The following is a 26,212-nucleotide window of genomic DNA, read 5'->3' as shown; positions in this document are numbered from 1 at the left end:
ATAAAAACGGCGTTTTTGTCCCTGGTGTAAATATATCAAAAGTAGGAGCATAGTCCAGTGGAGGGACTGTCTACAAATTTGGAGGTTTCAGAATGTCTTTGTGTCTGACAGTACAGCAACTGGCAACTCCACTCATACACGGTGTTAGCAACCACTGGTGACCAGTTAATCACAAGCTGCTGGGAAACCAGAAATGAGTTGAGCAGCCAAAAAGGACGCAACTCCTTAAACCACAAAGTCTTATTAGGGAGGATAGGGAGTAGAGTCGTCCTGATCATGAATGAGTGGCGGAATCAGAGGCGGAGTCATGATACCAGTAATACAGGAGGAATCATGGAGCGTGAGACAACAGCAGTCACAGTATGATGATGGCAGAATGGGGGATCAAGGTCAACTTAAGGGTGTGGACGGGAGCATATGTTGAGAACTGTCACGTTAGATGAAGGTGAAGAAGGGAATGGAATAAGTGAGCTGTGAAGGGATGGGGTGACATATAGACAGCCAGAGTTCATGATCGGGCCAAGGGAGAGCGTCAGGGTGTGGATGGGAATGGACTTTCTGTGTGTGGAGAGCCTAGCATGGTTTCACAGTCCCTACAGAGCAGTATTCATCACTATATAAGTACGTTCCACGGCTGGACTCTTAATAAAATGCAACATGTGTTAGCCCTTTATTTCTGGCTCAGGTTCTGGCAGAGTTTCTTTGGCTCCGTATCAGCACTGGAACCGACACGCAAAGGTCAAAGCTAATAATGTGGCGAGGAAGAGCTGGGCTCAGCATTAAGATGGCTAGTAGAATAGAGTATGGGGAGTGGCGTGGTTAACGTGTGAAACAAAGCTAGAAAACACAGCTTGACTGCCCACAAAAGGCAAGAACAGCTATGAGGTGCATGTGCGGCTAAAATGCTGACTTTACATCAGGCACTGTGCGATATCCAGCCTCTGGTTCTATTTCAAATAATACAAAAAGGCGATGCATTGGATTGCTGTCATCATGTAGAATCTATACAGCGCAGCATTTTAATGGTGTGTGATTGTGGCAAGTGTGATTGAAGGTAATGGAAGAGTGATTGCCCCTTGTGATTTATTAAAGAGAAAGCTATTAGTGGCTGTGTGAGGCGCTGCTGCTGCTTCAATTATCATTAGATCCAGTTCAGACCAGTCAGCTAATTGATAAGGGAAAAGTGCAAGGCTCATTCAGCCTCTCTTTAAAGTGGCAGTGTGTAATATTTGGCATGGTTTATTGTCAATCTGAATCTGAATCTGAATATTCTACCCATTAATATGTTTATACAAGTGTATAATCGCTATAAAATGAAATTCGTTTGGTTTTTGTAGCCTTATAATTATGCTTTTATATATATATAGCAAGGGCCTTGCTTTAGAGAGGTCGCCATCTTGCGTGTATGTAAGGCAGCCCGACCAGACAATCCAGCCAGCCAGAGAACGCGTTTCGCGTGTATAAATGAACCAACGAAGACAGCGGAAGGAAGGAAGAAGGAGGAGGAAACAGCAGAGAGTGTTAGTAGTTTGTCGATAGAGAGTAGTGAAAAGTTTTTTTAGTTATAAAGTTTGCGAATAGACCACACTTATCACGCAACAGGAGAGAATGAACCTGAACCGTCATCTGCGAGGAAAAGAAGACGCAACTTCACTCCTTGTGATGCACTCTCTGCGGCGCTTTTCCTCCTGATGATATATCTCCCCAACGATGGCAGCAGTAGCACCGAATCCCATTCTGTGCATTCAGCCTCTCTTCTCGCCCGCTCAGCACCCAAGTTCCCCATCTGTATGCTCCAGCTCAAACAGATATGGCTCTGGGTCTGTGTCCGCTACAAGAAACTCTTCAAAATCGCATTCAAAGTCGTCCATTGCAGCTACTATAGTCCGGAGATATCGCTAGGCTAAATAAACAGCTGAGCTCTGTTTACCGGCTACGCTGTCAGTCAGTGTGCAGGCTGGAGATTGGTGGAGTCTTTTACCCCCTGGAGTGTTACCGGAGTTTCTGGAGTGCTCAAATAAATGGGCCTTTTTCCCGAACGCTCCTCTGGTCTCCTGCTCGTGAGGGATTCATTACAATATCGTAACATGGTTTAGATTTCTAAATAAACATTCACCTCGTCGCTCGATAGACCTCCTGAAAAACTTGTGCGCAAGGCTTTTTGTCCCTACGAGGCCACCGTCATTTACCCGACGGGAGGGGTGAGCGAGTGAGCCCTGCAATCTAGAATTTGACCACTGATGTCACTGTTTTCAACCTATTTTACACACTGGCCCTTTAAGGTTTCACATACAGTAACTGTGGATCTGCTGAGAGGGGCTGGAAGCCATAAGGATGTCATGGCAGTTGGAGTTTACTCATCTTATTTACTCACATTGTAAAAAAGTTCAGGTTAGAGGTCAGGGACAGTCGCAGAGCAGCAGTCCCAGAGACATCGGGGATTATCAGTAAGTGCTTTGCTCAACCTCATTTCAGGAGGGAAGTGTGTTGTCTAAACAACATTGATGCTATTTTGACCCACTTCTTCCATAGAAATCGTTTGTTAGTTTTGGTGATATGCCTTAATGACGACACTTGATACGCCTCACTCCAAACTGATAAGCAATTTAAGAGGCTAAGTATGCTAATGTGATGACTGTAAGAAAAAGTAGCACAGCAACAGCTGAAATGTCAAAACTTCCTCTCTGCTGTGGTGAAGCCTTGCTGAGTTAAGATGGAATTGCATTGCCTATGCAAAGATATACAGTATGCAAACAGAGACCAGGGTGTTTTAATTGTTCATTAATGTTAGTCGCCTCCTGTTTTTCTTGGATTTGGATAAGTTTACATGCAGCCCTTGCCACATTCTGTTAAGTAAGATGTGAAAGGCATTTCTCTTAACTTTAAAAGTGAAAACATACTTAAATCATTCTGTAAATACCTATGTGATGCTAAGCAGCTATACCACCCTCGAGGGCTAAAAAATTAAGCCAGTGCAGTGCCAAAAACTGCAGTTCTTTGAATGGCCAGTTGAGGTTGGCTCCAAAGCAGAGTAAATCCCATTGGACAACTGTGCAGGGGGATGAATATATATATATATATATATATATATATATATATATATATATATATATATATATATATATATATAAAATATAAAACTCATCCAATTAAATTAAATTAAAGTTTAAAGTTCTGGGCATGGCTGCTTTGAATGAGAGGTGCCATCACAAGCCGCTAGCTGTCTGCCAGGCATCATCTTAGAGAGTCACTGAACTTGACCTCTCAGCCATGTTTGTGGTGTTGCTGCCTTTCGGAGAGTTTTTCATGCAAATATTGGACAAATTCTTTGTGCAGTTACTTGTACAAACAGATTGTCCAAGAGATCTTCCCCCATTTTCTTGGTGCCTTAGGTGGTTAATTAGGTGATTTGCCAGCTCATTAATTACCCTTCAGTTAGCCAAGCTGTGCTAACGATGCTAACGGGAGGCCAGAACAGTTATTTTATCCTATTTATCTTTTATTTTTTCAATAGTGTTTCCATTTTATTGGTCAAACTGAACATACATCTCATACAAGTATTACAAGTAAGTAAGTAAGTAAGTATACATGTATTACATAACAGTTCATAGGCCTACCCACGTAACATATAAGAAAGAAAAAAAACTTGGGGGTGGGGGCACGTATCAATACAAGGTGTTTCTTTCTTTTTTTCTTTTTTTAAATCATTTCCTCCTGTTAAAAAAAAAAAACACCTTAAATTTATCTTGAAGTAAATTCATGAAATACAATCCCCTAATCCCAAAAGGGCTAAGGGGAAGAATTGGAATTGGTCCTAGGTCTGTAAGGGCTTAGGGCTTGAGTCAACGTGTCTGTAAAGGATCCATTTGGGACTGGGGGAATTACACTCAACTGTATGGTAAGACCTTATTGTGTCCCATGGTTCTTCTTGCCCTAGATCTAGGTGCCATAATGTGGTGGTAGTTTGTTCCATCTCAACCAACTCTACAAATTGTTCTAATCAACTGTTTAAGCAGTTTGAAGTTCTCATCTTCCAGATCAAATCAATCTTCCGTTTAGCAGCAAGACAACCCAATGTTACACAACTCAGTTACCTCACAGATAACCTATCTATTTTGTCACCTTGTATACATAGAATAAGACATTTAGGGACAACCTGCAAGATTTCTGTGACGACATCTGTTACAACTGACCAGAAGGAATTCACTGCAGGGCATTCTCACAGCTAACAAAATTATTTAACCAGCATGCACCAAAGAATTCTGGTTAATAAGAAAGTCTACATTTGAACAAAAGGTGTATTTGAGAGGCTGGTAACTAATGGTTACCACATTTGTTAGTTAATGTTATGCAATGTTAACATTTAACTGCCCATACTTATGCAAATGTAATGTTATTGCTAGACTTGGCTAGGTATGAGGCAGAGCCAAGCACCTGTTTGCTGTGCCTGGTGTGGGTGCAGGGGAGCTGTTTGTGAATTTTAGTGTTGCCAACATTGAGGACAGGAAGGTAGGGAAGCTCTTCCAGTGTTAGGAGGGGAGGTTGGATGTCAACGGTAGGTAGCACAGGAGGGAATAACATTAGATAGTAAGCCAGCTGCCACCAGGTTCTGGCCAGGTAGACCGGTCTGCCCACAGCTGCCTCAGCCACTTCATTGGTGCATCGGACAGCGCCTCTAACTTAGTCATCCCTAATGCCTTGTACTGCACTGCCAACCTCAAATTAAGATGTGTCTTCAATATTGTGATCTATGAATTAAAGACAAACTGCTATTTTTGTACTCAGTGGTGTGGTTGTCATTCCACAGCCTTGTACTCAAGTTAAATGGGTGTAACGTTAAATCACCTAAAGGCCAGCTACTCCTGGTGAAAACACTCTTCACCAAACTTCATTACATAACATAACATAGAGTATAACCCTTATTAACCCAGTCTGTATTGAACATAATTGTCATAGTTGTTTATGTGTTATTATGTGCGACTTCACTAAAAACAAAGCTTGTTTTATTTAACCTATAAGAGTAGACATAGCCTTGCTTCTTAGCCTAGCTTGTTGGCCTAAATTAGCTTGATAGCTTTGAGCTAGGTGGGCGTGTTTCTACAAACAGGCTTCATTCATTGAAGTTTTCGAAACAGCTTTGATTGTCTGCGTTTTTCCATCTATCAAAACTCTTCAGAGAGATTTTTGACCGAGAAGCAGTGAAGAAAATGTGGTGTAACCATATATCCGCATCAACAGAGAGGAACAGGGCACACAGGGTCATTTCGTCAGATAGCACTTCAACAGGTCAGATAGTAATATTGAGGTGGATGATGATGACATACAGGATGAGGAATGAGAGGGGGCAGTGTGTGGAGTGTGGAGACAGTGAGGGAGGACAGCTCGGCCCCTTCAGGTAACAGCAGTGCCAAATTCCAGACTCGAGTAGAGTGTGGCAACAGTTTTGCTCCTCTGTAACCCCAGTGGAGGGAAGCAAGGGAACAATTACGTCTTTCCATTTTGTTTTGTTTTGCGAATTTTGGTTCAATATAGAAAAATCAATATTTTTTCTAACTTAATGTGCAAGTGCCGCTATACACCGCTATAAAAGAACAATGCTGTTCTTTCTTTCCGTGCCTTCTCTACAGTCTGAATCATCAGCTGGCGAGGATGAGTTTTTGCCTGGGACATACAGCTTTAATATTTCAGCACAATATCCTGTATATAGCCACCATGTGCATAGTTTTCAACCATCTCATGTTAGCTTCTCTAGCTATAGCTATAACCACTAATTATAAATGAGAAGCTGCATTTGTCTACCTCTGTATGTGATCAGAGGCCCAGTGTTTCAAAAATAAAAATTTTCAAGTGGTAAATTGCTAAGATCATTTTAAAGCTGCTGTGCGAGAATGGAAAGCAAAGCTCACATATTTAGCCTTATATTTTGGCAACTGGCTGCGGAAAAAGACATCCTTCCAGTTCATCTTAAAATAACAAGTAGACTTTAGAGTCATGAAAAATTGGGCCCTGCATCAGTCTGAATACCAAATTACTGTCTCTGGCTGTCATTGTTACTGAATGCCATGCCAGCTGATATCCCAAATTCTGGAGTAGGGCGAGGCTTGGTGAGGCAGGGGAAATCCGCTCAGAGGGGTCCTTGGTGTTGGGGCTCAGCCCATTTTGGTAACTTCATTTCTGGAGTTCAATGCCAGCTAATATCCCTTACTCTACTCCCTACCCACTGGACAACTGTCACCCTGCACACACCCTGACACCCACTGACCACATGTCTGCCTTTTCTCAAAGCAACCAAACATGCTCAACAAATCCCTTGTACAGTTCATGTGTGTGTGTCTGTGAATTTAGTGAAAGTAAACAACTCATTCTGTCCTCCGGTTGTGTTTTCAGGAGTAAACTTCAATGTTGCTGATCTCTCAGCATCATTTATAATCCGGTAAACAGTATAAGTGTAACTACAGCCTCAGCAGCTCCCCTGCAGCTCTGTCAGGCTCAATTTGGCTCAACGTTCGCAATGCAGGATTCAAGCTGTTCTCAAGTGAAGTCTGACTATCAACACAAGAGATGCAGCAAGAAGTCAGGCCCTTGACTTCCACACTCCAAACATGTAAAATATGAGCAATTTGGTGCCTGGGCTCCTGCTGGTGTGGCCACTGATGTGTGAAGAGAGTGGCTCCACGCCTCACAAGCCTTGTTAATATGAGATGTAGCATCTACAACCAATCATTTTTACCACATCAGCTATGGATTTGTGGCGCAGCCTGGGAATCCTTTTTAATCCCTCTAATTCTTTCTCTGCTCCTAATCCTTTTTTAATTCAGCTCTCTCCGTGATTTACAAGGAGTCAAGCCTAAAATGTAGGTGTAGGATTCTGTCAGCTTATTTTGGCGGACCCCTTTTCTCAATTTAAGAGCTGTTTCAATATGTCTGGAAGAGCACAATAGAGGAAGACTGTTTAGAGTTGAAGTGGGACGTGTTGTCTGGCCTCAGGGTAAAGACAGATACTTTTGGTCTGGAGCCATGAAGTTCAAGTTGTTGCTGAGTTGAGGGGGGGCAGATACTTTATCTGACCAAAGCTCTTACTTTCAAAGCCTCGATGTCTCAACATCTTTGGGGTTATCCTTGGCCTATTCCAGTTAATGCTGCACAATTAATCAAATATTAATCATGATCACTATTTTGGATTCCCATAATTAAATGAACATGAACAAGTGCGATACTGCCATTTAAAATGCATGCTCCACTCACAGAAAACTCAGCTGCATATCAAATCAAGTGCTTCATAAACTAACACCCAGCCTTCACTTTTGAAGAGCTGTCATGACGCTACGTGTGCATCCTGCAGCAGCAGTCTATGACATCTTCATCACCATCATAATCCATTGTGTGGAAGTATTTTGGATTTAGGAGACAACAAATGACATGCATAAGAGTGAGGCTTGTGTCAACACAACTTGCTAAACCACTTACAAAAAACATCACAGTCAATCAGCAGAATGATGAACGCATGAAGGCCGAGAAGAATAACATTTCTAACTTTACCTCACTGAATCCCCGTCCACGTTTAGCATCAACTCAGTCAGCGATGTTGTGCAGCAACAACGTTGTATCCCTCCAGTTCTCAAAGACAGCCTGAAATGATTAATCCAATCACATTACATTTGCCCAAAGACATGTGTCCAATAAACGCTGTTTACAATTTGTTGCATTCTAAAACACCATATTTATTTTTAGCTAGTCCATATTTTGGGAAGAATTTTCTTTCTATTTTGGTTTTAGAAGATAAAGTGAACTCAGGTGAAGAGGAATCTTATTTTAAGTCTTATTCTGATGCAAAGATTTGTACATGTGCAGGTATGAACCACAACATGGAAGTCAAGGGTGTATTTTTGATTTAAGCTTTGGTGGGGACATTGAAGGTGTGCAAGCTGAAAAATTTTGGCACTTGTTTATAAAATAAAATAATGCATAAATACAGTTTTCAGCTGTACAGTCATATCAGATTATCTTTTTTTATATATATATATATATATATATATATATATATATATACTTTCTTTATCCCCGAGGGGAAATTCAATTTTTCACTCTGTTGTCAATTACACACAGGTCCGAACACACACATGCACAAACTGGACCTATACATGCACTAAGTGGAGAGATGTCAGAGTGGGCTGCCCATGACAGGTACTCTGAGCGGTTGGGGGGTTCGGTGCCTTGCTCAGGGGCACCTCGGCAGTGCCCAGGAGGTGAACTGGCACCTCTCCAGCTACCAGTCCACGCTCCATATTTTTGGTCCAGACGGGGACTTGAACAGGCGACCCTCCGGTTCCCAACCCAAGTCCCTATGGACTGAGCTACTGCCGCCCCTTGATAACGGGTTCTCCGAATAGGCACATTTCATTGGTCACATGGCATGCATCAGTGTGTTTTTTCATCAGTCAACAGTCTCAGAAGCAGTCCTGCCAGGTATTGGCACAAACAGAGCAGGAGAGGAAGAGTCACAGGTGAGGCCCAGGCTTGTAAGTTACAAGTATTAATATCTATAATGTAGATATTACTATACTAGTATAAGTGGTGACTAGCATCATCAGTGTGTAGATCTATGTAATTCTATCTAAATACATCTATGTATTTCCACATGTAGTTAGTTGATAGAGTGGCTAATTGTAGCCTTTACTGTTGTGTTTATCAAAGGAAACTGCTCCAGATGGAGAAGACAGCAACAGAGAGTAACAGTGAGAGTGACGTCAGTGAACAGTGTCAGCCATTCTATCAACTACAATAACTACACGTGGAAATACATAGATGTATTTAGAATTACGTAGATGTAGATCTACACACTGACGATGCTAGTTACCACTTGTTTATAGTATACTAGTATAGTAATATCTACATTTATTTGTAACTTATAAACCTGGGCCTCGCCTGTGGCTCTTTCTCTCTGGCTCTGTTTGTGCCAATACCTGGCAGGACTGCTTCTGAGACTGTTGACTGATAAAATAACACATTGATGCATGCCATGTGACCAGTGAAACGTGCCTATTCAAAATTTCCATTTCAAAGAGACGGTGATGAACCAACCAGTACATCATCAGATCAACATTTGTCACAATACTAAATCTAACTACTAACTACTATCATAAAGTCATTATTATTCTAGCTCACCTGTGTCCCTGTCCCTGCCTCTCCACCTTCCTCTCCTCTGCATGTGCTGGCACCACTGCTTCTGTCACCTGCACATGGATCCATGTCATATGAGCAGTGAGACATTTGCGTATTCAGAGCTCTCAGTTCAAACACACATCAACATTGATGAACCATTGTTATACAATAAATCATCAGCCTAACATTTGTCACAATAAAGTACTATATCTAGCCTAACTAACATATCACCAAGTCATTCTAGCTCACCTGTGTCCCTGTCCCTGCCTCTCCACTTTCCTCTCCTCTGCCTGCACTAGTGCCTGGCACTGCTTCTGTCACCTGCATGTTGATACATGGCATATTAACAGAAAGGAAAAATGTGTAGCCAGGCAATAGCTTAATTAAGTAGGCTATCATTATTAGCCTATGATTATTGTTGACTCTGGCAATTGAGAAAACATTTTCTTTAAAGTCGACTTACTCTTCTGAAATAGCTCCTTATGTCCACCTTTCTTCTTTTGGCTGCTATTTGGGCTGCCATTTGGATTAAATATACACACAGGCTGTACTAGTTAGCTACTAGGCTGGCTATGCTATAACAACAAAATGGAGGAAACTTTGTAGCCCTAGTCCAACTCTGTTCTTATAATGACAATAACAGTTAGCTAGCTAGATTATACAGGGAAAGAGGGACCCAATGACGTCCAACTCTTGACACTGGATCAAGTGGGCTACTGATGGCTGGAAGGCTACATCGAGCAGCAGAAGGGGTCATCCCTATGTTTCGCGGGTTCTATGTTCCCCACTTAACCCTGCAAAAAAGGTTCTATGTTCCCGGCTTACACAAAAAGGGTTCTATGTTTCCCACTTGGTTGAGTGGGGAACACAAAACCTGGGAAACATAGATACGCTCCCGGATTGGATGGGGAATCCTGTCACAAGCATTTTAGGGTACTTGACACACAAGTAGTGGTTAACCGTTTGTGTACCAAATTATTGGTGGGGACATTTCAGCACTCGCTGGGAATTGGTGTGGACACGACCCCACCGTCCCCACTAAAAATTACGGCAGTGATGGAAGTTAATGCAGGGCTCTGTTTACTTAAACATGAAAGTTCTGTGAAAAATGTTTTGTCACTAAAATCAACTAATATTTGTAATGAATTGTGATTGTTATTTTGGCCATAATCGTGCAGCCCTAATTCCAATGTTATCCACATGTCCTGACCTTCAGCATCACATCAGTGTGGCTCTTTTTATTTAGTCTGATGGTAATTCTGGACGTCTCATCAGTCCATTAGCGAACAGGACAGACCAGGCTGGAGGTCAGAGGAGAAAAAACAAGAAGGAAGAAAGATCAGTGGAAGAGTACTGGGAGACCTGATTCTCATTTATGTTGTCAGATAAATGTACAGAGGGGGAAAACTGAGATATTAGACTGCTGAAGTAGGCAGTACAAGAAACAAGACTGAGAACCTACAGCCACAGCTAGCGCCAGCTGTGAGGTTGACTTTGAGTTAGACGCTAATCAGAAAGCTAACTTGCTAAGTGCTGACATGCTGATGTTTAGTAGGCATAATGTTTACCGTGTCCACCATCTTAATAGGCATGTTAGCATGCTTACATTTTCTAATTAGCACTGAGCACAAAGTAGACCTTGAGGTGACCTCTAGCTCACCCGGTAGAGCATTTGCCCTATTAAAGTGGAGTCCTTGGCGACGGCCCAGGTTCGAAGCTGACCCTCAGCCCTTTGCTGTGCGTCATACCCTCTCTTTCTCTCCCCACTTTCCTTTCTCTCCAGCTGCTTTGTCATAATGATAGCAAAAAGCCCTAAAAATTATTGTTGGAAAAAAGTAGTTCTGAAGCTGATAGTGTCATTATTTTTGCAGGTGTCTAGCACAGAACAAAGTATTGAACAAATTGTAAAAAAAAATCAACAAATGATGGTGCAATATAATAAGATAAGACACCACCAAGGGGTACATGAAGATTTTTCATTTCATGGCAATCCATTACATACATGTGCAAATATCTTCCTGTCAACCACACTGTCAGCCTTATAGTAGACCTTGAGGAAAAATCAGGGAATCACCAACGTCAGTAGGATACTTTGTCTTTTTCATGGCAATCCATAAAAAAAGTTATTGAAACATTTCAGTCTCAACCCAAGTTGTGGACAAGCTGACTTTGAGACATCCCCATCTCTAGAGCCATGCCGCTAACACGGCCTAAAACAAAAACTTAAGTTGCTGCCTCAGTTGCCAGGCTGTTGAGGTTGAAGAAATAAAACAGAGACACTTGCAATAAATGTAAGCATCAAACCCAAGCACAGGAGATCAACATTATGACGACTAGAATTGCTCCTTTGCCACCAACCACAAGCAGCCAGTCTATCTAACCTCACCCTCTGCAATGTGATTATCAGGCCTAAGTCTCAAGCTCTGGAATGCTCTTTAGAGGTCTGCTGTACTTTATGGTACATGTGAATCGTCAGTGCCCGCAATTTGCTGACAAATCACGTACTTGCCTCCCTCTGAGGTACCCCTTTCCTCCCGGTTTACAACTCTCACCCACAAGTCTCTTACCTCCCAAACTTCCAATAAAAACTAATTTGGCCTCTCGGGAAATCAAGCCAACTTTGGCTGAGTGGCACCAACTCCAAGTATCCCATTGTGCTTTCTGTATATCGCATTCCACTACTTCCCATGTCTTTCACGCTCTTTGCCTCATTCTCTCTGCCATTCACTCAAACTCCTGCTTTGCTGCGTCTATTTCTTTCCCCCTGACCCCCACCTGCCCTCTCATTGCAGATGAATGCGCAGCTGCAAAAAGAGCCTTCCACGATATGGTTATTGTGTACACTGGACATTTATATGGATGGGTGCGTGATCCCCACTCGCAAATTCAATAGTCTAGCTTTTAGTGTCGTTACAAAAAGATCATCCCTTTCTTCAGATTTCCACCTCTTTCACAGAGAGCTATTTGTCAACTCGGTTATGAGTGAACCAGACCATCACACAGCAGAGCCTCTTCAATCTCACACAACACTTCCTTGTCTTCAGGGATAATTTGAGAATCAATTAACCTGAAAAGAGAATGATTGGTAATTTGGTTCCATGTAATGCAATGCAATGAATCTGGTGTATATTGCATTAGCTTGGAACAAAGGCAAGAGGGATCAATGGGTCTTCCATTATCATAACTGATTTACATCCATAACTTGTATCATTACAGTGATAGGAGACCTCCTCACGGTGAGGTTCAGAGAGCTGGCCGGTGCTTACATGGCATAATAGGCTGTCAGGTGCGATGGATTACTAAAACATTTGAGAACACACTGTCAAATCATGAACGGCATCATTTTCACCTGCTATGAACCCACCATGAAAATAACTCTTGGATGTGATATCAAGGGAGCTGAGTTTCAGGAAAACACCTTGGCAGAAATGGAATATAATATATAGTAATAAGTATGTTTCCTTTAGTGTATAATCACCTAAAATTAAGAATCACTGTGTTTTTGTTAACTTAGAATGAGCCATTCATATTTACATAGGGAGCAGTTCCTTTTGTAATTTTTCAATTGTGAAATTGCTTTAGTCAGTTTACTAGTTACTAGTTTAAATTACCTGGGCAGTTTGTTATAAGAGCTAAAAGAGAAAATAGATAAGCACACATTAGCTGATGCTGGGTAAGCAGCCTGTCTGCGATGTTCCAAATAGCATAGGAGAAACACTGCTTTGTAACATGAAACTGCTTTATTCAGTCTTTTCACCAGTTTTTAATCAGCTGGTCCATTTGTTTTGGAGCAGAAGAGACTTCTGCAGGAAATTTGGCACCTGGTAAAAATCTCCTGAACAATGAACACAGAAGCAGTTCTAACCGGGAGAAGTTTGAGCTGGTTGAAAACTGCTAGATGCCACTAAATCCCTCCAAATCTCACACACTGTTCCTTTAGAGTAAAAATCTTGGAAGCTGAGTTTCAAAGTTCATTCCTGACCTTGGAAAGTTAAGAGAACAATCTAACACAGAGACAATTTAAAGGCTGTCCTGAAGCTTTTGATCACATGACCTTCATGAGCAGAAATTAATATTTTTTAGTTCAGAGAGTTGTTCAAGGGGTCCCTTTCCTTTGTTGGTGTACAGACTTTCATTCAACCACCATTGTCCCATCTTTATTTACCAGAATGTATTTTTACAAACCTCTGCAATGAGGGATTCTCTGTGCTATGCTTTTTGTACAGTTGACTGAGAGTATTTATTTTTTGTTGCTTGAGGAAGAGCTGGCCACAGTCTTGCAAGTCGAACAAAAGGGAACTGTGATTGTATTGCATTTTAGGATTTTTTTTTTTTGTATTTAGGGGTGATTTTGTGGATAAGTGCTCGACTACTCCAACTGTGATAGCGCAGTTAGTGTTTCTGCATAAAGAGTGAGTGCATTAAGAGAATAATGCGGTGGTTTGGGTTAATGACAAAAACCTTTTTGGAAAAGCTCTGAATGGAGAGTGAGAGGAGCTACAAGTTTGGGTTTTGAGCTATTTATTTCTCATGTTATGTATGTGAGTGGGTTATGGATAAATAACTGCATTTGTGATCTCACTTGAGTGGTAATGTGTAATGTATGCTTTCAGGTAGGCGCAAACACTCTAGTAGTTGTAAACATGTGTTCCCATCCAACTCTATTTGTCAGCTGTCATCTGCTGCCCCCCAGTGGTAAAAACTAAAAATGACATCAGCCAACATGGCATTGCCTCTCAATACTACTTTATTATATGTTCTTTTAGCTATTTTGAGACCACATTCACAAATAGATCTAGACTTTTTTATGTAGGATTCATTCATGATCTTTACTGATACATTGCAAAATCTTTCATTCCACCTCCTGACCACTCATTTACCATCAAAGTGGAGAACATCACGACAACAGTAACTGCAAGAATGAATGACCAAAAATGGTGAAATGAGAAGAAAAGACACATTGTTGGGTGGGAAAAAAAGTGTGTTTTGTTACTTTATCATCATAAGAAAGGCAGTGCTGACATGAGGAAATAAAAACAAACATCAAACAAACATGATGGTCGGACATATAAACAAACATTGAAACATTGCAAGGCTTTGATCAACTAAGCACACTGGTTTAACTCACAGTAAATACAATGATCCAACTTGAAAGTTTCATAATGCTTTACAGCTTAAGGGAACATCAGAAAGAACAGGAAGTGCTGTTTGTTGCTGTTAAAGTTCAGTTTAAAATGGTTCTTATAGTCTAAATATTTAAACCTGTATATAACAAGGCTGATTTATGTGAACATGCCGCTCTCAACCACAAAGAGGGAAGTTCTTACCAACTAGACAAGCGATTACCTAATGTAAGTTTCTCGTAACATAATGGCAGTTAACAAATCTGAGGATTGAGACAAACAAAGACTACACAACTATTTATGAAGCCAGTCTTGCCAGTGGAGGCGACAAGGGCAGCAACAAAATATTATATAGTCGATACAGATGCATAAATCTATATGTTTTATGTTTTTCAGTCACAATTACTCAATTAGTCTGAAAATGCAGAGAATAATGAAAAGCCTCCATCATAGGCTACCTGACTGCTTATTCATCAAAGCAACAGACAAAAAACAACAGGTGTATATTTATGACATAAAATATAAACTTCTCATATTTGAGAAACTGGAAGCAGTCATGTTTTGTCTTGATAAACTGCTATCAAACTGACAAACTGCATTATGGGAATGTCACAGCATTGCGTAGAACAATCGTAGACACCGATTCTACCAGTCTACCACAGAACAGTTTCTGTTCCTGATTTTGGCTTCAGCTGGTTTAAGTTGTGCTTGAGCTTACTAACCTCAAAGATATAGTGTACTGTTATTAAAATGTGTTGCTGGTCACAACATAATGAAAGCAGCAGAATAGTGTATAAAACTGCCTTTACTGAGGCAGAGGAATATAGCAATAAAGTGTCTGTACCTGCATGTACACATGTACTCGTGTGTTAGAAATACATACAAATTCTTCAGAATGTATCTTGTTAAAATGTCCACTGTGGTGTATCCTTGACAGTATAAAACACCCCTCATGTTTCTCCTGCTACCCCATTAATCTTAATCCTAGGCCCACCCTACCTTACTTTCTCCCCACTCCCACTCCTTTTTCTCTCATCCTTTTTTTTTTTTAAAACACCCCAGGAATGAGCCGGTAAGGCACAGCATCTGTGTAGCGCTTCCAGTCCTTGCCGTATTTGCTGCTGCAGCGGTGCTCGTCACGCACACAGCGGTGGACCAGCAGGATGGTCATGTAAACAATGTAGAAGTATGGGAGTATGTGACCGAAGCCACAGGCGGCGCAGTAGGCCAGCGAACCCATCAGGTCACCGGTGTAGTTGAAGTGCCGGGTCACTCCCCAGAAACCTGAAGTCAGGAGCTTGCTGTGGTGAAGGCCACCGTCACCAGAGTAGTATGAGCACTCGATGTACGTTGGCTTCCGGCCCCAGATAGAGCAGGAGCCCTCGGTGCGCCGGAACAGGTCCTTCTGGTGGTTGGTGGAGCGGAACACGTAATATCCAACCAGGCCGAGTAACAGGACAGCCAGGGCGTGGATGTTGGAGAGCTGGACAGGGTGGTACACAAGGTACAGACCCTGCAGAACCAAAACACATTTAGTTACACTTCCTTAAATTAATATACTATTTGAATGCCCATGCTTAAGGGTACAAAGACACTCACACTTTCCCTTCCTTTTTTAAATTTCCGTTTGATTTAGATGCTTTAATTTTAAAGCTGAATTGGATAGTAACAGTTACAATAGTGACTATGTGGATGTGGTAGGTGGCTTGTCGACACATAGGATTTAACTTCAATACAAATTAGCACTAAAGTCTGTATTGTGACATTACTCCGCTTCTAAAAAGCCACACAGCTTTAAGTACGGATATTTACACATGACGCCACTATAAACCACTGAATATTTCACATTTACAACATAGTTATTACAGCATGTGTGTTAACATGCGTGCATCTGTTTGTTACCTGCAGTGTGTACAGGTATGGCAGCCACACACAGTCTCCCCAGCCCAGATACCATCCAAAGTGGTCATGGCAGATATCAATGGTCTTCAGGTACCATGCCTCATTCCAGAAGAAATCCAACACATAAATGGCCTACAGGAAAGCATAAAGACCCTTCATTATTATGACTCAGTGAACAGTGTCTAAAATTTTCACTTTTATACTTAAACGGAAGCTTCAGAGTCAAGAACTTTAAGCTTAATGATGAACATTTACGTTTAATAGGGCTGGATATCGTCATGGATCTCCTGATAATGATTTTAAGTCCAGAATTGTTTCATTTTGTTTTACCTGATGATTCAGTTACATCAGATAAATACCAGTGTTACATACATTGATAGCCTTCCTCATTCTACCTTACCTGCAGTACATTGACCAGGATCATGGAGTTGGTGACATGGCCATACAGTTCTTGCTGCTTGGCCATGTAGGACAGATTGATAAGAGTCCAGGCTACTATGCCGGGCCGGCCATTGAAGAAAAGCTTGAAGTCAAACCACTTGCCAATGCGTGGGTTGAACTCAATGCCCATCATGTAGTTGTAGAAGACGTTCCCTGTAAACTTGCTGTAGAATCACAAGAAAAAAAGGTAGAAATACCTAATACATAACTAGTTTCTTTTAAGACAGACATGCAACTTTTTTTTGCAGTAGATATGTGAGCCAGCAACTTGTCATAGTGTAACATGTGTATCGGTACTCACCAGTCTTCAGCATTTGTGGGGAACAAGTAGGCCTTTAGGAAAGCAAAGGTGGACACAGCGTAGCCCAGAATGTTACAACACCACATCAGGGGGATCCAGTTGTCGAAGATGATGGTGGGAGAAAACCAGTGGAAATACTGGGCGTTGGCAAACCACAGAGCATGAGTGATGAGCCAACACTGCAGCCCGTTGATCTCATACTTGTTAATCAGGCCTGAACAGAGAGACAACACAGGATTTTAATACATACTGTCTGGTTTGAGAATGAAAGTCTTTAAAGAGGGATTAAATGTTTTGTTTTCTCTCACTACTCCAAAAGCACCAAGTCAGTTCTAGGCGAGGGGGGGAAAAAAGATCAATACAGCATAGTATTGTGGTATTTTGTATCACACAGACACCAACTTTTGGTACTAGAACAATAAAATCAATTGCTTTTTCAGTCCACTAGATGGTGCTGATGTTTTTTTTTCCCCTGATGGGGTCAGCAGAGGTCTCAGTCAGCAGCATTTGGCAGGAAATTCATCAAAACAAAGATGGAGGCATCGGAAAAAGAAATTAGAAATGCGTCGTCGGCATTAAAAGAGTATTAAGTGTTGGACTTATTTCAGATTTTTTAACAAGGAAGGAAAGGAGGACTTGGATACGACAATGTGATTTGCAAACAGTGTCATACAAGAATAAAATACTCTGGGAATACTACGAACATGAGGACTCACCTCACACGCCACACAGACGGCCAAGCTAATGCTAAACCTGTTCCGCTAAAAAAATCAACCAACACACTGTACTTGACGAAATTACCATCCAACTCTGAGAGAGCTAAGAAAGTAACGCTGGGTACGTCCCAAGTCTCTTATTTTACACTGCTAACTCCTAACTCCTTACTTGAACTGGAAGTTGTTCGAGATCCGCCATCTTTAAGGCCGTCTCATGTCTCTTATTCCTGCCAGCAAGGAGTGAGTGTTAGGAGTTAGGAGGGATCTGTTAGGTACAATGAGTAAGGTAACACGAGAGGTTCCTAACAGGAAGTCTTTTTCAGCTTGAGGCTCTGACGTATTGAACGAGATGGCGGAGAAACAGCACAAGTGTACCCGTTACATGCATTCTTTGCAATGAAACGCTGTAATTCACATGCCTACGTGACTACAAAGAGTAACGTTAATGACATTTCATGCAAGACTGGCATGTTGCAATTAAGTTTATTTCATTCACAACCCGTTGCGTTGTTCAGCGGACTGTTGGTGATGTGTGGCCGTTAAATGTGCAGCTGCTCATGTCCAGAACCCCCCCCCCACACACACACACACACACACACACACACACACACACACACATCCCCATCATTAATTGTCCTGCATGTCACGTGAGTGGAATAATGTTTAATAGCCTGTAGGTAATATTGTATGCTGTAAAGCCCTGTGAGGCAAATTGTGATTTGTGATATTGGGCTTTATAAATAAAATTGAATTGATTGAGGCAGACTGACAGGTCTGATGTCTTATTCACTCAGCAGCTGACTTGTTGATTGATGGCGAGTGGATTTAATAATAGTGATGATAGTGATGATAATAATAATGATAATGATGCTCATCACAGTGACAGTGGCAGGGCTACAGACCGTTCTTTAATTGCGACAAACTTCAGCAAATGACTCAATGTGACTTGGGATGTAGCTATGCCAAACGCTGGCTCCGTTATGCAGCAGATCCAGCTGTCGCGCTGTCACCAGAAAAGGACGTCGCTTTACGTGACGCTTCAGAGTAAGTCCGTCTCATGTCTCTTAATCAGCAATCCTCGTTCGTCACTCCTAACTCCTGACTCCTTAAATGTTTTCCTAAGTGGAAGGGACTAAACATTAGGTAACGTGGCTAGGTTAGGTGGTTAGCAGTAATTTTAAGGGATTTGGGACGTACCCAGTGTCCATCACCTACTTCATGTGCAAGGAGATCGCAAACTGTGTGCGTCCATACAGCGTTGTTGAAAACAAAGGCTTTTGTTACATGCTAAAAACATTGCAACGCAGGTATGTGACTCCGTCCTGAAGTATTTTTCACAGAAACAGCCATACCCAAGCTCTACAGAGAGGTGAAGCATGAAGTTGAGGAATCTTTGAGTACAACAGGAAGGGTGGATTTAACCTGTGACGCCTTATACGCCTCATAATGTGACTATAACAGCACATTATCTCACAGAGGAGTGGCAACTGCTGTCTCACAGTCTCCAAACTAGAGCAGCAAATGAATGTCACACCGAAGCAAACACTGCAGACTGACTGCAAATTGAAGCACAAGAATGGGGGACTGCCAACAAAAACCTTGTTATTGGCTACGGTTACATGATAGCTTCTCATTCGGAATGAAATGAATCTGAATGAAATCATTCGGAATTAAAGTGTTTCCAGGTAGTTTACATGGGAAATATTAATTCCGAATGAGGGTTTACATGGGAGATCAGTTCAATCGCCTTTATTCAGGTCTGCGCAAGGTTTGGGTCAGGGAAGGTTTCTGATTGGATAGGGGGCGGGGCGGATGTTACGTGTTTACGTTTACCGGAAGAAAACACTGTAGTCCTCGCTCCGAATAACAAGATGCTTGACGCCGCCGTTATTAGTGCCTTTTTCGGGCGTGTTTTGCTTATATTCTTGAAGCAGCTGTACGACAACAACCTTGTTCTGCTAATGCTTCGTCTGTTGAGGAGGAGAAGGGAGGCAGAAGGTCGAAGAAGGGAGGCAGAAGACCGTGCTGTGGCGAATGGAAACCGGTGAGTGCAACGAGTCCGACTGCTCTAGCTCAGCCCGTTGCTATGCAGCCCGTTGCTATGTGCGCTATATACGTCATCGCACCAGAAGGGCAAGGAAATGAGCATGCGCAGAAAGACCGGAATGAATTTAAAGAGGAATGAGTGTATACATGCACACAAAATTCTTTCATTTGGAATGACAAACGGAATAAACCACCCCCTTTAATCGGATTTAATTTTCAATCGTAATGACCATTTTTCAATCGGAATGACCATTTACATGACCACTTTTAATCGGAATGGCCGTTCATTCCGATTAAAAGTGGAATTAAACTGTCCATGTAAACGTACTGATTGAGACAGACAATGCTTCTGATATGGGTGTTGCCATTCAGTTAATGGGATACCTGCATGTGCAGTGTTTTCAGTCACACACTTAATCTGGCCTTACAGAGGGTGTTAAATCTGCCAGCAGTTAATTTTGTCAGGTGTGTGTACAGTATTTCGACTGGGTAATCGCAATATGTTGCAATATATTGTATCACAATACTCAGCATATTGCAATATTGCATTATCATACTGTGTCAATATCACATCATGGGTCCTCTGGTGATTCTCACCCCGAGTCAAATCGGTGTAAAACTGGACCTCTTAAGTGAACAAATGTTATGGACTGGTGAGTGTGGGTATGTGTGTTAATTACCAGCTGGAGTTCGTGCTCCATCCTGCACTCCACCAACATAGCCAGGAATAAACTTATGAGTAACATCCGGAATACACATATACAGGAACACCTAGAGGACAAAGCAGCCTGTTTTAACATTTGGAAAAAGCTGAAGACAATGAACAGTTTCTGTGAGTTACACCCACCAAAAATTCTACTGCTTTATTTTTCTTTTCCTTACCTGGAAGGCCACCCAGATGGCATATATCTTGGCAGCTGACCAGGTGAAAGAGGGTGCCCGAGCCCAGAGGGAAAGCAGCGTGGTCTCTCCTTGGTAGAGCTCAAACAGGGGCTGGGTGACAGAGCACTGGTACTGATCACAGGCCATCACGAAGTAGAAGACAATAAAAGGGGCAAAGCAGAGGAGGCTAATCACACTGAGCAGGGAAAACCAGTCCACCTCCCTGAGAATGAATCAGATAAACATACAGTATGAGGGCACTTGAGTATTAAAGCAGATTCAAGCTGTGATTGTGAGCACTGTGTATTTTATCAACAAACATTAAGAATGAATTCTTCTCATTGACATAAATTTCTCTAAATTCAGACTGTGTGAGGTCCTAGTGTATCAAATAGAAAATCAGATTAAGTGTTGGAAGATATGATAAAAAACAAAACAAAACAAAAAACAGAAAAGGTTTGGTGCTGTTGCCAATATATTTCTCCTTAAGACTGAGAAACTTTATTGATTTCCACGTATGACTATAACACAAAAGGGGCAATCTCATATATGTCTTGACAGCTGATATGCATTTTTACGATCTCAAATATGAAACACTAAAGTTTAAGCTCTGCATTGCTATTTTGCAAATATGAAATGATTGATACTGTGATTAATTTCTCATCCTAAACAATGTGGGGCAATGAACTTTGCCTCCTTGTTATTTTACATATTTTATATTCAAACAAATGTTGTACTTTCTCAAGGATGATGTGGACAGCAGTTGGTGGTGAATGATTGTATTTAATACTTAGCATTTACATAACACTGTCAAAAACAAACATGACCCCAAATGTATTTTTATTATATTGCTTTCTTGTGTTTCACATGCATAACTACAGTGACTGTGTATTGGGTTGTGAGCGCTGCCAAAACATAAGTGACCTACACGTCATACTGTGTCTGAACGCATCCTGTTTAGACACAAATGGAGCACTGAGGCTGCTGATGCTCTTTAAATGTGCTTGCTCACGACACACCTCCACAGTTTCAGTGAACTTCTCACCTCTACTGACATGAAATGCACAGGTGTGACTAATTACATTAATGCTGTCCCAGTGAGACAGCATGCTGAATACCAAAGCCCTTTAGGTTATTAGTTGCACCTGTTTATCAAGTTAACATCTCTTCAACCTCTTTTAACCTCTGACTTAAACCACTGTGTTGTCAGATTGAATGGAAAAAAAACTTGAACAACAAACATCAAGTAAAGGATGCTTTTATGCACCAGCAACTACTTAGAAAAAAATAATGAAATATAATGACAGTGTGGTAAAATCTGCCATTCCTGTTAAGAGCCTTTAATTAAAACACGGACGCACCGAAACTATGCATTAAACTCTCTGTGCTGACATCTCTGTCTAGTATCTAACCTGGGCCCAGTATTTCAAAACTTTTAATCTGGATCAGAATGATCCGGATTTTGTAGTCCTCCTTTTTGCTATCCCAGCTCAAATTGATCTTGTTGATTTGGTCCTGGTTTTTCAAAGAATTTTCAGATAGGATCATTCTGATCCAGATACCACAAGGTCAGGATTACAGAATCTGGATTTGAGGTCTTTGGATATAGGCTGACTACCATGATCATCCCACTTGTATTTTTACCCCTCGTCTATCTTTATTTTGTTATTCTTCATGTTGCCTTCAGCACAAGATTATGTTGTTTGTCACTTGTTTTAGACAATAGATTGAATTGTGAATTCACTACAAAAGCAATTCAAAGTTGCTTTGGATGAAAGTGTCAGCTAAATGACTAATGAAATGTCTATGTGGTTCAAACTACTACACAACATTTCATTGACACAGATGTGAGAATGTAAGTCCGTTCCATAATGATTCATATCCATCTAGTTGCTTTATAGTACACAATACTATAAAGGTACACAATACATATAAAGCCGGAATTGCATGATTTGAGTTGGTCATAACCATCAGTCTGTTCTAACTATTGCAAAAGTTATTTTGTTTTATCCTATGTGAAGCACTTGTGTCATGTGGGTACTGTCCCTGCCCTTTTTTTTTCTTTTTCTTTTTGGCTTTGTTGTGTTTTTTGGTCGATTTTTTTTGTATGGTGTTAACTATGTAGGAAAGGACAGCAGTTATACATTTTCTGTTTGCTCAATTGATGAGTTTTGTCTTGGCTGTCTGGAATAAAATAAAAAAGAGTTAAAAAGAAAAAACAAAGTAAAATTATTTTGAGTTACATGTGGGAATTGGTTGGGTCTAGTGATCAGTAGGAATATCTAGGATGCGATAACATGCTTTGGTATTTATTGTGCTTTGTGTAATATTAACATGTATTTTGTTTACTATTATACAACAGTTAGTTCCAGCCCTGCAATCTGATTGGTTGAGAGACAGTAAAACTGTGACGATATTGGAGTACAACATCACGGTTATTTCACTGTGTATGTATCACTCCGCCTCACAGCTGATTGCAATCAACAATCAAATCAAAACTGACGGTTAGTGTCAGTTAGGTCAGCAGTTGCGTTGCAGGCTAATTAATTCATCCACTGTCAAACAGCCAAAAATATGGATTTATTTCCTAAAATAAGTTTTGAATTGAACTTGAATTGAAGATGAGGGAGAGGAGAAGCTGAATCCATCTGAGCACACATCCAGGTTTGTCAGTGTTTCATCAGCGGAGCTCAATGACTTGGAGAAAAGCAACATACTGTCAGATCAGAAGGCAGAGTCGGCTGTGCCTGTGAAGCGACAGTCCACCATGCAGTCACCACAGACTTATTTCACCGGCTGCACAATTAATGGAAACGTGCTGATAAATGTGTATAAAGAGTAAGTGCCTGGCGCACCATGTCTGCGTTACATAGCAACGGTGACAACGGAGTCCTGAGGGAACTATTTTTGTTGGCGGAAGACAAATAAAATGCTTAAATTATCTATTTTGTCCTCATTTTTCAACATTTCTTAATCAGCCTTGCTTATTTAACTGTTGAACTGTTGTATAAATATAATTGCCTGCGGCCTCGTGCCTACGACTGAATCACAGCCGTGACGATATCACAGTACAACATCACTCCCTCTCGTGTGATATTGCTTAATTGATTTTGTACGGCAGCTCTTATAATGAGAATAAATGTAGCCTAGGCTATATTTTGTAATCTGACATTCTGGTTTCACAAACTTCAGTTTCCCAGTAAAGTTAAGAAAACAAATTGAATGGTGTCAGTATCCCTCTGTCCAGCGTGACAGTCTGCATTAGTACACTGCGCAATGTGCCATGTGTCCTACATGTCTCTACATCCACCCTTCCAGTGGGATCAGGATAATCCTGATTTTTAGCTTCAAAACTATCCCAATCTCCACCTTAGAATTCTGAAATACGCAAAAACAGCGTTTGATCAGGATACCAAATCCATATCCGAATTTTACTAGGATCAGGATGACATATCCTGGTTTGAAATACCCAATTTTGAGATTTAATCCTATCTAGACCAGTCTGATCCAGATTAAAAGTTTTGAAATACTGGGCCCTGGGGACTGGGGCTGATACAGGGCCACAGAAAGTTTCGCTCCTAGGCTGAGGAGAAACAACCTTATTTGGCAAAATAACAAGGCTAAATATTAATTTTATAACTACGTTTGCTATTGCATACTATTTCTGAGGGAATTGTGATAAACTATGATAATCTCCCTGTTGTGCACCAAGACACAAAACACTATTTTCTTTACTGTAGGAGGTCATAAGGACATGGGGTCACCAATCCATCATCATCCATCATCATCATCACCAGCGTTCAGCATTCAGCTGTACCTGTGTCACAGAGAGGTCTACCTGATTTTTAAAAATTTAGTAAGTAATCACAATGAAATACAGAACAAACTGAAAGAGTTATGGCATTGAAGAATGGCCACAAAGGTATTTTTGCGGAACATTCTGATGTCACAGTGAAGTTGACCTTTGGGATATAAAATGTCATTACTTCATCATTTTATCCTATTAGACATTTTTGTGAAATTTAGTCATAATTAGTGTATGAATTCTTGAGTTATGGCCAAAACCATGTTTTCTAAGTTCACAGTGACCTTGACCTTATTGTTTCCAGCCTGGAGACAAAAGAAAAAAAGAAGTTTTGGTTTCTGTTTAGTTTGCTGACAAAATGACCATTAGCAAGCTGCGACATAACATCTACTCACCATGCTCTCCCCCACTGTGCTGGCTGTTCCTGCTGTTCAGATGATTTTCCATTGGCACTGTGCTTGGTTCGTCTCCTGGTGGCCTCCATGGCTGCTGCACCATTCATTTCTGGTGAAGGTCCAGGTTGTCAGATTAATATGATCGGTTAATCAGCTGCACGCTGTACTTTGTACACTACAGTACTTTTAACACCATGCAACAAGTGCAACAAGCAGGGGCATTCACCAAATATAGGGTACAATCAATTGTTAATAGCACCAATGAAAGACAAAAAAAGATGTCACCTTCTCTTTTTGAGTGTACTCTTTTGACATATGTTCCAAAGTGAACGTGTTATGACAGGTGTTAGCATGTAGGTGAGCTTTGCAATCAAACATTTATAAACAGATAATGAGATAAGATGTTAAGTTCATGTTGTCCATGGAGTTGCGACATAACAAACTGGGCCTTGAGTGGAGGTCAGCTTGATAAAACAAGCTTATACAGCAGGCAATAGATACAATGATGCCAGCGTATTTAATACACTGAAATAAAGTTATGCTCTCTGCATCTCTCTTTCAAACACACATGCACACGCACACGTACACACACGTACGTACACACACACACACACACACACACACACACACACAAACCTCTGGAGCAAAAGTAATGCTGTGTAGGCTGGAAAAACAATGTGGGCCAAAGCTACAGGAACAAAACAGCTCTAGCTGGTTAGAGTAAAAGACTTGTAACCTCTGTGTTTTGTCCAACACGTCAATGCTCGGCATGTTGAGGTTAAATATATAATGTGGAAGGGGGAAGCCCACTCTTACATAACGTCAACAAAAACGAAACCTTTCGTTGTTTTCGAGTATGTTCAATAATATGACTTTAAGCACTTGGACGTGCAGTTACCTCGAGTAACTATCGCCTCGCGACCAACATCCTTGAACGATGCTATTTAATTTTAATACCGAAATAAAGGACCTAAATTAACGTTAAAAACACGTTAAGCCGCACTGTGACTCTGTTAGAGATGCAGTATTATACCGTAGCTCACTCACCCGTATATTACAGCCAGACAGCGGGAGCAGCAGGCTGCAGTGCTCTTCTTTCCTCCTGGGCCAGGTGCTGCTAATCGTGTATCCGTTGAACAAAACTCACCATAGCTCCACAGGCTCCGCCCATAACGCCACTACACATTAAAATTTAACCAATTGTATCCGTGCATTGGCGGGCCTGGGGAGTGTACTGGTCTCTGATTGGACAGTACTAACTGGAGCCACCAGCGCCTCACAAATAGACCAGTGGTTCAAAGGTTTCACCTATGGTTTCACCAGGATGCACAACTGGCTACGTTATGAAAGAGCTGTCATCATAATACCTTTGTTATGTAGCCAAACTCTGGTCTTTGACATATACTAGGTTTTAGAATAGGTTTTCATATTAGGATGAT

General features: G+C 41.2%; 1 protein-coding gene across 1 annotated transcript; it reads right to left on the bottom strand.

Annotated features, from left to right (window-relative positions):
* Window positions 1-13,977: 13,977 nt before the first annotated feature.
* dhcr7 (7-dehydrocholesterol reductase) lies at window positions 13,978-25,942 on the bottom strand. The gene is made up of 8 exons (XM_049602628.1): window positions 25,821-25,942; window positions 24,774-24,882; window positions 20,574-20,796; window positions 20,372-20,462; window positions 16,930-17,143; window positions 16,588-16,792; window positions 16,188-16,319; window positions 13,978-15,798 (listed from the first exon to the last, which is right to left on the bottom strand). The coding sequence occupies exons 2-8, from the start codon at window positions 24,878-24,880 to the stop codon at window positions 15,334-15,336; spliced, it is 1,437 nt and encodes a 478-aa protein (XP_049458585.1). The 5' UTR covers window positions 24,881-24,882; window positions 25,821-25,942; the 3' UTR covers window positions 13,978-15,333.
* Between the last annotated feature and the right edge of the window lie 270 nt (window positions 25,943-26,212).

The sequence above is a fragment of the Epinephelus fuscoguttatus genome, linkage group LG2 (assembly GCF_011397635.1).
Source record: "Epinephelus fuscoguttatus linkage group LG2, E.fuscoguttatus.final_Chr_v1".
NCBI lineage: Eukaryota > Metazoa > Chordata > Actinopteri > Perciformes > Serranidae > Epinephelus > Epinephelus fuscoguttatus.
Note: the sequence above shows the minus strand (reverse complement) of the source record. Positions and strands in the feature narration are given on the sequence as shown.